The sequence below is a fragment of the Sinocyclocheilus grahami genome, unplaced genomic scaffold (genome assembly GCF_001515645.1).
Source record: "Sinocyclocheilus grahami isolate Dianchi unplaced genomic scaffold, SAMN03320097.WGS_v1.1 scaffold306.1, whole genome shotgun sequence".
Taxonomy (NCBI): Eukaryota; Metazoa; Chordata; class Actinopteri; order Cypriniformes; family Cyprinidae; genus Sinocyclocheilus; species Sinocyclocheilus grahami.
The window spans coordinates 1,204,569-1,219,205 of NW_015505485.1; the positions used below are offsets into that span (position 1 = coordinate 1,204,569).

At 37.3% G+C, this 14,637-nt stretch overlaps 1 protein-coding gene across 1 annotated transcript in view; it reads left to right on the forward strand.

Annotated features, from left to right (window-relative positions):
- The window catches only part of LOC107601525 (protein enabled homolog), an 84,753-nt gene that overhangs the window by 48,173 nt on the left and 21,943 nt on the right, over positions 1 to 14,637 (forward strand). Inside the window, 1 exon segment of the mRNA XM_016293757.1 lies at positions 9,925 to 9,997. Coding sequence (XP_016149243.1) covers positions 9,925 to 9,997 — 73 coding nt within the window.

A 14,637-nucleotide genomic window follows, 5' to 3' on the forward strand; every position in this document is an offset into this window, starting at 1 on the left:
TATCATTATTAATTTCTTTATTTGTTCTTATTTTATTACTGACTGCTTACTTGTCATTTTTTATTCAATTCAAAGTTTGAAATCAAGCAATCTCGTGCTACTGCATCAAAATTACCCCACTGTAAAATTAAAAAAACACTGAGTGAGCAAAAATTTGTGAGATAGCTAGTTATAATGGTAATTAAATAATGTTTACATATGTATAAAAGCCTACATTAAAATCTGTCATATAAATTGGTCTCTTCTTTAGAAATTAGCCTACTGATTGCCACCATTGATGGACACATTTTTTTTATAATATTAAAAATATCTGTAAATTTTTACAGATTTTTTTTATGACATTATATTCTGCAGTTCTTCCCTGTTGTACCGAATATCTATACTTTTCAAATTATCATATTGAAGTTAGAAATTCAAATATTGTGACAATTTATTTTGTAGGGTGCCACAAGTTTGTTAAAATTTCCAAAGGGTGCCGCGACTAAACAAAGGTTGGGAAACACTGCCATAGATAATAATAGATTTACTACCCAAACAAGTAAAATAAATAAATAAATAAAATAGCTTTTTTTTAAATCCCAAACAGCCAGGCAAAACAGCAGTGGCTCAGCCAATAGAATTAGTTTGGGGGCAGGATTACAGGGCTTGACAGTGTGAGCATTTCATTCATATGTACAACTTAAAATGTGTGCGAACTGTGAAATGTATTTAGCAGCACGTGTGAATAAAAAAAAAAACCCTGCAGGTCCTTAAAAAGGCTAGGAAAAAAAATCATGTTTTTAAGGTCATAAAAAGTCATAAATATCTTAAATGGTATAACAAATGTCTTAATTATCATATTAAGAGGTCATACATTTGGGCATGGAAAAGCAGGAATTGCAATATAGCTCAATGTCAAACTGATTTCATTAAATAAATATGAGTGCTGCATTTTCAAAGTAAAAACGTGACACTGTTGTGAGTTCTACAGGCTCGTGATTTCAGAGCAGTTCGTATTCAGTGAATACCGTGCAATAGATTGCTTATGATCTACTGTTGATGAATTATGACGATGTTTGCCTTATGGTGTTTGTGATGTAATATGTTGTAGATGGTTGTAAGAGTATATATTTTATCTCTCTTATCTTTTTGAATGCGCAGCTGGTAATAGTAAAGCATAAACATTTTAAAATAAGAGTCCCAGTCTTTTTGTCTAATCAATCCACTTAACCACTCCACACTCCTTTGCTGGGTTTTAACAGCACAGCCACGCCAAGTTTATCACGAGAAGTCATTAAATGTCTGAAACAGGTTGTCCGTAACAATCCAAGAGCTGCTCTTTTTCCTCAGTGAAATGTGTGCTTGTTTTAGCTGAGTCAGTCTTTTTGCTGCTGAGTCAGTCTTTTTGCTACTTTTGCAGCCATTCTCACATTCTCAATCTCACTTATCCTGTAGATTTTAATTTTTTTTACTCCATTTGATTTGCCTTTCCAAGATAATACAGTTTCCCAATGTCATTTCAGCTTTCTGTCAGAAGTGTAAGTGACATACTTGCGATGGTCTGTAATGAATCTAGTTTGACAATAGCCTCTAAAGACGTCCGTTATCTCAACAAAAGCTGCATTGTATGGACTACGGTTCAACAGGATGTCTTTAGATTAAAAACAGGCTTGCCAGCTTATTTCAGAAGTGCTAAAAATGATTGTTTACACTCTGCACATGTTCAGTGGTCGATATTTTCTTTCGTTTGGACTACAAATGGCAGAACTGTTTCCAAGCAGAACTTCTTTTATTAGGCGGCAACATTGCATCAAAAAGCCTCCCCCCAATGGTTTTGCAGCTCATTCCTGCCACTGCAGTCGTTTACCCACCCCAGAGCTGAAGTGGGATCAGGTGATGCTATTTAGTATCTCTGGGGTAATGCAGAACACTGAAAACATCAACACCTTGTACATGAGGCAGCTGATCTAGGGCCAGTAATATTACTAGTTGATTTATTATTTTATTTTATTTTTAGTAATATTTTGTATTTATTTATTATTTATTTATATATTATTTATTATAAATACATTTATGTATTCATTATTTATTTATTTTACATTTTTTTTAAATTTATTTTTACATTGGAGGTTATCAAATCTGTGTGGACAAAACGGACTGTGTAACTAGTTGGACAGACTATTTTGAGCAAGTTGTAGTAAGTAGAACCCGGTAACTTCTGCTATTTTTAGGTCCCAGTCCCATTTCTTGCCAGACTTTTTGTCTCTGACTTGCAGCCCTAAGTAACGAGACTCAAAACTGTGATGCTATAGATTTTCATTATATCCTAACCCTAGGATATCTGCAAACACAGACCGATATTCTCTTGACTCCTTCAACTTTCTACCACTGAGACAGAAATCCTGATTCTGTATGCAGTGACACACAGCATTTCTTTTGACTTATATAAGCTTGCTTTAATAACATCCCATTTAACCGGTTCACAGACTTGCTCACAATCCAATCAGAATCTGTTTAAAGCTAGAGGACTAATCGTTTGCTTCCTCATCTTCAAATTATGCAGCACTTGACTGTAATTTTCCCATTTGCGGAACCACAACTGTGGAATTAATTGGAAGGCTTGCGCCTGTGTTGAGCGACACATATGAGTGAAAAGGGGATTTGTGTGTTGTATTTACAAGGTGACAGCATCAGGGTGTGGTAATGAGGCAGTGTGTCAGCTGATGTTTGCTTTTCCCAAATGTTGTTATAAATCATCAAGGGGAAAAAATTTGTCTTTCAGGAACAGGTGGTGTCTCAATCTTGGACTGATTTTCAAGTCTTTGGGCATAATTAATGGTGCTTGCTACGGGAAGCATCCCAATTACTATTGTTCAAATGTAGATTTAGGAATTTGAACAATCACTTACTTGTAAATGAGTTGCTCCACTATTGCTAACAAATTAGATTTTGTCCTGACTAACCGTGACCATGATTGGACACTTGTTGATCACCTGCTTTGTTTCTGTTACTTACCGTGTTGCACCTGGTTAGGGCATTTATGGATTAATGCGGCTGTTTTATGTGGCTATTTGTATTGTTAAAAGGATCAACACAAAAATGAAAATTTGGTTATAATTTACTCGGCCTCATGTCATTCCAAATCTGTGTGACTTTATTTCAGAAGATATTTTAAGCACAATTATAATTTTTTTTATCTTAAAATTCAAGCCAGTTTTACACTCATTGACTTTCATTGTATGGACCAAAATCTTAAAAACAGCTTTTGTTGTTCCACAGAAGTATTAAAAAAAAAATAATAATACAGGTTTGAAACAACTACACAATGACAACTAGTGCTGGGCGGTATTTCGGTTCATACCGAATACCGGTGTTTATTTTTGTTATGATATGAATTTTTAAAATACCGCAATACCGGTGTCGCGACACTGTTTGAGAGGGGTCCCTTTTCACTGTTACACTGTGGAGAGGGAACAGCTGTATGTGTTACTAAGCGTGAAAGTTCCGAAACTGAAGCTGTAGAACTAATAGAACGTGATCTCATCCACAATATCCACATTGACCGCCACAAATATCCACCGCCCCCTACCATCAGCTCCCACGTCTCACACACACGAGCGTGACTTTAGCACTAGATTTAGCAACTTTCAGACCCTTTTAGTGAATTTTTTCCATAGAATATTGATACTGACAAACCTAGTGACTTTTTTGGATAAACCTTAGCTATGGTTCAGTTGGAAGATTTCGCCAGTGCTGTCCCGCGAACGCGAGGTCTGACTTTCCCGGAGAAGTGTCACCTCTCTCGGCGTCTGTTCTGTGCAGCGAGCGGCAGAGAAGTAGCGCACCGCAGCCGACTCCTCAATAAATGAGTACAAAACAGCGTTTCCAAGCAGCTGTCGCTTACTGATTGTTTGGAATTCTAAATATGAGCGTAGTTCGTATCACATGCATTTTTTTTTTTAGATTGTTACACAGACGCAGGCAGTGCGCTGCATGAGACAAAATGCATGAGGTCGTGTTTAGTCACTATTTAGTGTGGTATTTTTTGACAATATTCACTCATCATGACAGTAAAATAGGGCATTCTAAGTCAATATACTGCAGTATTTCCTCTCTCAATCAGTACAAAATATGGTTAACACCCGGTCATGCATGAAAAAAAAATACGGTCATGTAGCCTACCGTGAAACCGGTATAAATGAAAAATACCGTCATATAAATTTTTGGTCATACCGCCCAGCACTAATGACAACCAAACATTTCTTAGCAGTACCATTTCAAATATTTTAAGTTAGAAAAGAAGAAAAACAATGTTACAAATGAGATCCAATATTATTTTATGTATTAGTGTATATAGTCACATATAGTATAATATATTTGTGTTGTATGTACATATAATAAGTACTGCTAAACTCTCCAACACTTACAGCAAAGTTTCAGAAGGAAGCAGAATTAATTTTTCTTCCCTTGAACTCATTGTGCTTTTTTTGTAGTCCTAAAGTATGGTGTGAATTTGATGGGGTGAAAGATGATTCAGCTCTGTGAAATTAAAGCTGTCCGGTGTATTCATGGCTATTAGTTGTTGGTGACATCATACGATAACTTGATTTCCTGTGGCCAAGACAAGCTTTGTTTCTCCATGTCAGTGCTTAGAGAGACTTCCTTGATCCTCCCTGAAGAAAATATATTTGTTCTCATTTTTCTGAAGCGGACATCGAAAATTCACACTTCGTAGTAGCTCGCCAGATTTCAGAGTCTCAGCTCTATCTCGCTGTTTTTGTCTTGAAAGGGTTAAACCCGCAAAAACAGCCGTGTTTTTCTCCACCCACCTGATCGTAATAGTTGTGATGCGATTGTAACATTGACCGCTTTACCCTTCGCCCATCCAGGCATGAATAATTGATCAGGTCCGGAAAGTGCAATAACTGGACCACATCCTGCTCGGTGAGCGTTGTGAAAGAGCGTCTAACGTCTACCTGCCAGCCTATTGGTCTGGTCTTGTCTTACCACAGCAGTGTTTGCTTGAGAATAGCCACAACAACATGCTGCTTTCTCTGAGATCTCACGGAGTCATTGATGGCAGTTTGGGAGCTGATGCGAACGGCTCTAGCGCACTTGTTACAATTGTGCTTTTTTTGTAGTCCTAAAGTATGGTGTGAATTTGATGGGGTGAAAGATGATTCAGCTCTGTGAAATTAAAGCTGTCCGGTGTATTCATGGCTATTAGTTGTTGGTGACATCATACGATAACTTGATTTCCTGTGGCCAAGACAAGCTTTGTTTCTCCATGTCAGTGCTTAGAGAGACTTCCTTGATCCTCCCTGAAGAAAATATATTTGTTCTACATTTTTCTACATTTACATCGAAAATTCACCCTTCGTAGTAGCTCGCCAGATTTCAGAGTCTCAGCTCTATCTCGCTGTTTTTGTCTTGAAAGGGTTAAACCCGCAAAAACAGCCATGTTTTTCTCCACCCACCTGATCGTAATAGTTGTTATGCGATTGTAACATTGACCGCTTTACCCTTCGCCCATCCAGGCATGAATAATTGATCAGGTCCGGAAAGTGCAATAACTGGACCACATCCTGCTCGGTGAGCGTTGTGAAAGAGCGTCTAACGTCTACCTGCCAGCCTATTGGTCTGGTCTTGTCTTACCACAGCAGTGTTTGCTTGAGAATAGCCACAACAGCATGCTGCTTTCTCTGAGATCTCACGGAGTCATTGATGGCAGTTTGGGAGCTGATGCGAACGGCTCTAGCGCACTTGTTACTAGTGCACCTAAAGACCAGGATGGACTTCTACAGTACATCTGCTGTCAGAAGAGGCTTGGTGGTTCGCTCCTCCTCTCATGTAGGTGCTATTCTGACTCTATCTTTCTGTTGGTCTGTAAACTATTAATAAGTAGAAACTTAAACTGAGCTGATAGTTGAGTGTGATCTCCAGTTTCACTGTCTGATTTTATTTTATTTGACATTTTCTAATTAACATATAAGCAGTGTTGTTTGAGTAATTACTCATTTTTGTGTAAATTCGGCTAGCTAAGGTGGTGCAAGTACACTAAGAAACAAGTTATGCATCTAATAATGCACTGTTTATTTTATTTTTAATTATTATTTTTATCATTAATACATATTAAACTAATATAAGATGCGAATGATGATTTCTAATGATGCACCATGTTTATTATTTGTATTTTATTTTAATAATTCATATTATATTATGATTTATTATTTTATTTGTGCTTGCTTCTGGAATAAGAAGTCCATTTTAGGTTATGCTATCTGTGTGTGATCTAATGGCAGTACATTACCAAACTGGCTTGGAGGATCAGTCCATATTAAAGCTGACACTGAGTGCCTTTGGACCAGAGCCAGCCTTTAAAGTGCTGTTCAGATTGGCCGGGTTAAATGGGGCAAGTATACTTGCCTTTGTGTCAGAGTTTCAAATTGCACTCAAAAATCTTTATAATGTGGCCATAATAACAAATAATAACAAACAAAAAGTTAATGTTTGCCCAACTTGACTTTGGTCTCTGAAGAGGCTATATCCACTGACTCATTAGTAGGGATGGTATCATTAAGGTTTTAACGGTATTACTACTCTTACCGATACTGCTTATGGATTCGGTACTTTAACGGTATTCTTATCGGTACTTTTTGTTTTCTATATATATATATATATGACAAATTAAGAGCTGAATTAACATTGCTTTATATTCTAAAATGTAAAATAAATATTTAATGAAATGAATATAAAACATCAATTTGTAAATGCACCAGTGTGCAGGCATTTTTAGTGTTTTATACATAAGATAAGATACAGTAAGTGCATGAACAAAGTAAAACAAACTGGCAAATACAATAAAACAAATATACAAATGAAATGAAATAAACAGTGCTGTAATTTTCCCATGAAGTTCTACTAACATTACTGTTCAGGTAAGTAATAGCCTACAAAAAGAAATCTAAAAGTAATCAAATGTAAATGAACACTGCATATTTTTCAGTGTATGTATTGATAGATTAATGCTTATTAAAGCTATAACGTTATTCAGATTAAGAGCAGATTTGCATTTTGATGGCCCAAGCGCCAGTCTGTCACTTTAAGACAATATATTGACACACATCGGATTTTCTCCCAACTGTTCTCCTCCACTTAAGACATAAACTGTGTTTAAGTAAATACTCTCCAAGCCGGACAAATTTGACATTTTGTGTGTATTTGATCGTTTGAACATGCGCCCGAAGCTCAAAGTGTAATTTGTTTGTCCGTTTTGGAGCGTGCCGCTCGCACACATTTCAGCCTGAGGAACAGCGTCTCTTGTGCGGATTGTACTTTCAACGTTTTATCAAACATGTCCTGCAATTTAGCAACAGTAAAGACGGCATCTTACAACAATCACCGATTGATCTGATTCTGACGTTAAGTTTGGGTTTTAGGCAGGAACGAATGTGCACCGCTATGAAGGGAAAGAAATTGCGCAATACGAAACGCAGCTAGTTTTTAATAGCTTTACCTCATGTCTTATTTTGTATAATCCTTAGAAGCCAAAATCGAAATAAAAAAATAAAATTATCTTAATTAAACCGCCACAGGCCTAAAGTGTTAGCAGATGTTTGAATGTTTAGTTCTCTCTTCTATCATAATTAAACGGGGCTTTCATGTTGCGCGTGCTGAAGCTCCTCCGCGTGGGCGTGATCTCGGTTTTGAATTGCGAATAGCAAAAATGCATCATAGACAAATGTTTGAAAAATTAGCAAGATAATGTATATATAGCAATAATAATAATTATAAATGTTTCCAGTACCGATAGCAGAACCGTTAACGTCAGAGCTTATCGATACTCCGGTCTTTCATAATTTAGCCCCGGGACCGGTTAAATACCGGGTTTCGGTACCCATCTCTACTCATTAGATATCATCTGTTTTTATGAATAGCTTTGATAATTTGTGATTAGCTCATCACATTTTAAGAGTAATGTTTGTTTCTGTTTCAAGGCAGTAAGAGAAACTGCGGGTGCTTGCTTAATGCTTATATAACAGGGCCTTTTACATACACATTAAGGCTAGCGTAGGTGTATTTTATGTGTTAAAGACAGAACATTTAAGAAGGGAATTTGTAGAGTGGGTTACACAAACATGGACAATAATAAACAGTTGGCTTTCTTAAAGGGGAGCACAGAATTGTAATGTTAGATTAGATTTGACAGATGAGTTGATTACTGCTCGGCTTGTCCAGATGGCTCAGCTCTAATGTCATATTTTTTCATGGAGTCTTGTGCTGCAGGGAGAATTCTGCATTCAGACTTGTGTAAAAAAGATGTTATTTTATTATTAACCCAGGACAGATGTTGTTTTATGTTTTGTTAAATGTTGTGTTTTGTTTTATTTTGTTTTATATGTTAAATGTAATGTTTTTAAAATATTGTTTATAAAACGGATAGTTCCGGTCCTTGATTCTGATTGGCTGAGCTGCGTTCGAAGCTGTTGTAAATTACACGACAAACATACACCTTTGTTTACTTTGTTGGAACCACAACTGTTTCTGAGGAACTACATTGTTTGGTGGAAGAATACTGTTTTTATTTATATCATTACTCTTTATTTGCTCTGTTTTATTTTGTGAAACCTTACTACGTATATGGAATAACCGTTTTATAAAAGCAATAAGCCCCGTGAAGCTGTGGTTTACAGTGGATTTATAAACCCCTTAGCTGTTATAAATTCACTGTAAACCACGGCTTCGCGGGGCTTGTTGCTTTATTTTAGTTTTGTTTTAGGTTTTATGTTGTTTTTTTGTTATGTGCTATGTGAAATGTTATGTTTTGTTATTTTAGCTTGCTTAGATTTTATTATTGTGGCATAATCCATTTCAGAGAAATCCATTGGAAACATTTTTAACTATTGGTCCTTTGTCAGGCAGTTGGTCTCAAATCTGCAGTGTGGACCAGACCTTTTGATGTGTAGTCAATAGTTTGTCTATGTGGCTATTTAGACTACCTTCCCCCACTAAAATGATGAAACTGCAGGAAAGAAACAGGTGTAAGGATAAAAAAGCTCTTGTTTTTGCAATGCTCTGCTGTGTGAAGCAAATAAACAGGAAATGGCAGAGGGCACATGTAGTCTGGTAATGAGCTCCAGAGAGGGCCTTACCTCCAGACTCTGTAAACAGACCTCTCTCACCTGCACAATGCTGCATTGATTGATTAGTAAAGCATGTCACGGCAGAGACTTGTCCTGTGTTCGTGCTAAGCTTTCATTCAGACCTCTACCTTCCTTTGCTCTCAAATTCAGCCTGGCAAAATCAGCAAAGCCTCTATACCCAAACTGTGCTGTAAAATAAGACGATATCAAGGCTTGGGTTTCCATCTGCATAATATATTTCCAGCATGAGGTCATCAGTCAGCCTTCCTTCTATTTCTATTTTTATTTTATTTTAGTTTACAATATATACTAATATCAATATAAATAATTTATTTATTCTAAATGTATTTTTAATGCTTGGTATATTTCTACAGTTATGCATATGCTTCCATTTCTAACAAAGTCTTGCCCTTCAGACAAGAATTAAATAAAGTTATGTATTGTTTAGATAAAGTGACAAATATGTGAAGTAATTCACCCTGGCACTGACTTTTTTTATTTTTTTATGCACAGTGATTTGAACTGCTGCTGACGGTTTCTTTTACAGATAGTCTTTTCCCCTTTCCCTGATATATAATGTCCTAATTAACTCTTGCTGTCCAACACACCTGATCGATGTGTCTTGCAGCCAGCGGCCCATGTTTCTCTCTCTCTCTAAAACCTCAACTTCTATTACTCTTTTGGGGCTTGTCCAGCGCACTTTACATTATTGATCAGATTTCAAAGTCTTTAGTGCTTTCCAAGTTTCAAATTGATGCTCATTCCAGATTTTTCCTCTTTTTTTTTTCTTCCCCCCCCACAGGCCCCCCGATGCCAAGACAGACCCCTCAGGTGCAGAATGGCCCATCACCAGAGGAGCTGGAGGTGCAGAGAAGGTAAAAACCAAAGTTACAGACACTGACTGCAGGAAACAGTGCAAACAGGGGTTGATGTGTAGTAGTAGCTTGAATCAGCTAGCAAACAAATAGCCTAGAGCAGTGATATTTACTCAAAATTATTTCTTTAGGTGTAAAATGTATTTTTTGTGGGGAAAATGACTTAGTAAATCTGTCTTATCCACAAAACACCTTCCACCCCATGGAAGAACACGTGCACTCATAGATTACGAGTTGACATCTGCGTGTGTGATGGTGAGAATATGAACCAGGTGAACTCTCACACTGCAGAATCAAACGCAGATAGTGCAGCAATGTAATGTTAATGTCTGCTGGACTAAGTTCAGTTAAATCACCACTTTGAAGCCCTGAATTCACATGTTCATGAGCGTGTTTTTGTCAAGATATCTGTAGACTTCAAAGGACGACAGAGGCTGTTACACACCCTGGTCTTGTTAATGAAAAGCTTTTCTGCAATGAGTTCCCAAAGGAAGCAGCAGCCAAGGCTGCTTGACTGGAATATACATGCTCACTGCCTACTTGTCAGAGTTGTCTTTCTGCTTTTTGCTTTAATAATACAATACCATTGATGCAACTATTGCATCTTTATTGGTATTTATTAGCCTTTGCCTGCCACATGAGTGTTTCTTCATCAGTGGTGCATCATTCCATGAGATGAACCCAAGGGAGTCTGGTGCGCTCTGTAGAATACTGAATATTATCTCAGTCTTTTGATGGTGACTCAGCAGTGGTCATGTCCTACTTCTCTGCTACAGAAGAAATGTCAAATCTGAACAGGCTTGATCTGCAGAGCCCCTGCAGCCTGTTAAACATTAACCATTGGTGTATTCCCTCTGTGATGTGAGCCAGGCGAGGACAGCATTGGACAACGCTGCGCGTCCTGCGTAACAAACATTGTTTGGCTGGCTTTTTCACTCCAGACAGACATGCTCCACAGCATAGTGAAGAGCCTGAGGGGGGTGCACAGCTTAAGTACACTGCAGACACGATACTGATTTAGAATCGTGTGTATGTCACATCAAGGCGGGGTTTTGGAGGTTATTAAAATCGTGTGGGACAGACAGTGCTTTCTTTCGTATTGTTAAATTCTGTGGAGACATAGCTTAATAGCTTTGGCCTTCCCTTCTGGCTATTTTTCAAAAATAATGTTGCGTCACAGAATTTTGAGGATGTAGAAAGTGTTGGGTCAGATTAAAATAAGCTATTAAACATACTGTGACAATAAATGATGGGACCCACCCCGTTTTAGTATTATTTGTATAAAATGGTATATCTTTTTAATATTTTGAATTAACTTATAATAGCTTGTTAGCTATTTATACAGTTTATATCTTAATCTTAGTTAAAATTGTAATTATTATTTTTTTTTTAATATTTCGATTTGGCTTTATATTTTATTTTCAACCTTATTTAAATTAATTGAGATAATTTTTAATATTTCTTGTTAAAAATAACACTGGATCCATCTCTTTGATCCATCCATGGTACTTTTTTCACAACTCAACTTTTTTCACAAGACTCTTATTTCGATTTACACTTTATTTTACAGTATGTGCACTTACCTGTGTTTACAGTGTACTTACCTAAGAAAGTACTGGATAATATAAGGTAATGGGTTAGGATTAAGTTTAGGGGTAGTTTCATGGTTAGTATAGTTATTACCCAGTTATTGTAATTACTATAACAAGTATATAGTATGTACATGCAGAAGAGGACTGTAAAATAAAGCGTCTTTTTTAACTAATCATTAAAGAACCAACTCATAAAAGTCATTAAATTTAGGAATCAGACACCACTGGTTGCATATTGTTTTTAATTCACTCAAAAGAAACATGAGGGTTAGTAGTAATTATTTTGGGGTGAACTATCCCTTTTAGGAAGTTGAAACAGTCATTCATACATTCTAACATCTTGTGTTCATCACTCAGGTGTTGTAGTGTACATATAGTGGAAATGTTCCTTATAAGGATATTTTCCCCTGTCTGTGGAAGATCAGCCAGAAAGAAAAGGTCTCATATTCTCTGAAAGAATGTCTTTGAGTGCGTGTAATAGAGTTGGCCTGCTGCCGCCCACCCGGCCAGTCGCGGGGTGCCGGCCCACAGCCATATTTAGCTATTGCAGTCAATGAGGCTGAATGCATGCTTGGTGTCTGATGTCATCTCGTGATGCAAACCTGATACAATGCTGCTGAGAAGGAGAGCAGAAGAAAGGAATGAGAGGCAGGTTTCTCACAGTGAATCAGTATATAAACAGCCATCAGGGCATCTGCATACTGTCAGAAGATGCATTAGTCGTGCTGTCAGACAGGCCACAGGACTCTGGTGGCATGAATAAAATTTGTCAAAGGGTTTCAGAGGTCACTTAAAAATAAAGGTCACATGCTTGCATGGAAAGTGCTAAGAGGAAATTGTTATTTTCGAAGTGCGCCAACTGATTTTCTCTGAACAGTTACCTTGAAAAGACATTTTTCTTTATTTTTCTTCATTTTTCTTCATTCTTTAAAAAACTTTTATGCACAACATGACTTTTATTTTGAACACAAAGTTCTCTTTATCTTAGGCCATGTCCACACGTACATGGGTAGAGTTTTTCCTCCTTCCGCTTTTAAAAAAATCTCCGTCCACATGAAAACGCAAATGCATGCTATGAAGCACTGTCAAGAGCATGCCAAACCAACAGGTGGCGATATAATCTCAACTGTAAAGCCATGTTGGCCAATCAGAAGCTTGAAAAAGTTTCCAGTAGGCGGAGATAACAGCGCAGGTTCCGACGTCACAAGCTAAAAACTCCGGTTTCGCTGTCTAAACGATAACACTGCAACCAGAGTTTTTGAAAATCTTCACCCTGGCAGGCGTTTTCAAAAATGTTCGGTTTCAGTGACCTGGTGCTGCGTTTGCGTGTGGATGAATGGCCAAACCGTGTAGAAAAAGCTGCGGTTTTAAAAATAACCGCGTTCGTGTGGACAGGGCCTTAATAGCATATAGGTTTGATTAGTGCAGACAACTTTAAAATAACACATGACTTTGAGGAAATTGGTGTTGCATAATTTCCTAATACTCGTAGTAACAATTATATTGATGCAATGACTGAAAAGTGCAGTTTTTGAACTGAGACTTCAATAGGATTTGTCACTCTGTTCTCTGTGTTGTCATATCTAAGTTCTTTTAGTATGATTCGGTGTCCATTTTTGTTTGTTTGTGCAAAAGAACCACTATGTTTGAGGCTTAGATTGTTTTGCGATTCTATTCTTTTTGTCTTTTAATTTTGTGGAGAGTTTTAGTACACACATGCTTTGAATTAGAGACTTGAGCATTTCTGTAAACCTCATGATGAAATGATGACAAAAAGTTCTCGAACGACCTCAAAAATGATCTTGTGGGGCATTTATACCCCTTTAGGTCTGAATTGCATGCCATTCCCTGTACTGAGACATGCTACATTTGTATTACTTTCATGCTGGGAAAAATAAATATTTGGCTATGTCTCCCATCACCAGGACATCAAGGATTGCGGTTTCCAGGGGATTACTTGTTTAAAAGTATAGTTTGTACTTTTTAGCTTTCATTTTTTTCTATAGGCCGTTCCAATTCCAGCAGGACCGCAGTGGCATATGGGTTGACTCTGTGAGCCAAAAATATACTGTATTAGTATTTGATTAAAAAGACATGAAGTGGTATAATGGGAGGATAAAAATAGTCAGTGGGACGCTGATGCAAGTTTGCTGCTCTGCCGGCTTTCGGCACATCTGTCAGGTGGAGACACAAAAGAACATTTCCCCAACCGTACCCCGCTAGCAGGGCGAGAAAAGAGCCACCACCTCATTAGTAGACTTACGGCATCATTTAAAGCTGATTGTCATAATCATAGCCACTTCTTCACACTTCAGCACAATAATGCACCCATATCGCATTGGCAGCCACGTCCGGATGTCTGTCATCTCTTCATGAATGACCCTTCAGCTACAGAAAGCCCACATCCTGCTTTCTGAGCTCTTTCCGCCTTCTCTTTTCAAAGATGTTCTTCCTTCTGTGTAAGGGGGAATCAGTGAGCTGGGCCCAAATCTGTTGAAATTTTGTAGGAAGCCTTGCAAAAGATGCCATATGGCTTAGCTTGGACACAGCCGATGTTAACCAAATTGCCGGGCCTTTCCAGGAGAGAGGGGAATTGCATGTGCCAAAAAGACTTCAATATGGTGCTCATTCTGCTCACTTTTTCACGATGGTCTGTAATTTTTTAGTCAGTGTTGGCTTTTTTCTGCATATAATTAATTTTTTCAGTTTTTCAAGCATTGCCGTAATTTGCCCTGTTTTGTAGTGATATTTTTGACTACTCATGATTTTCTTCTATACCACTAATCTTCCTTCAGCATTTTGGTGTCTTCAAGTTGTAAATGATATGCATAACTTCACATACATTACTTCTTAATGAGTTAGAAGTAAATGAGTTTTAATTAGTGTTGCTTGACTTTGTTTGACCAGTAAAATATTTTTTTAAATCCTAAAAAGAAGTTTAGAATTTACTTAAAACAACTCTGCGTAAGATATTAAAAGTGTTTTCGTAGATTGTAAGTGTATAATAAATATACATGTTTTTACTTTATACTCAAAATAGGTGACAAA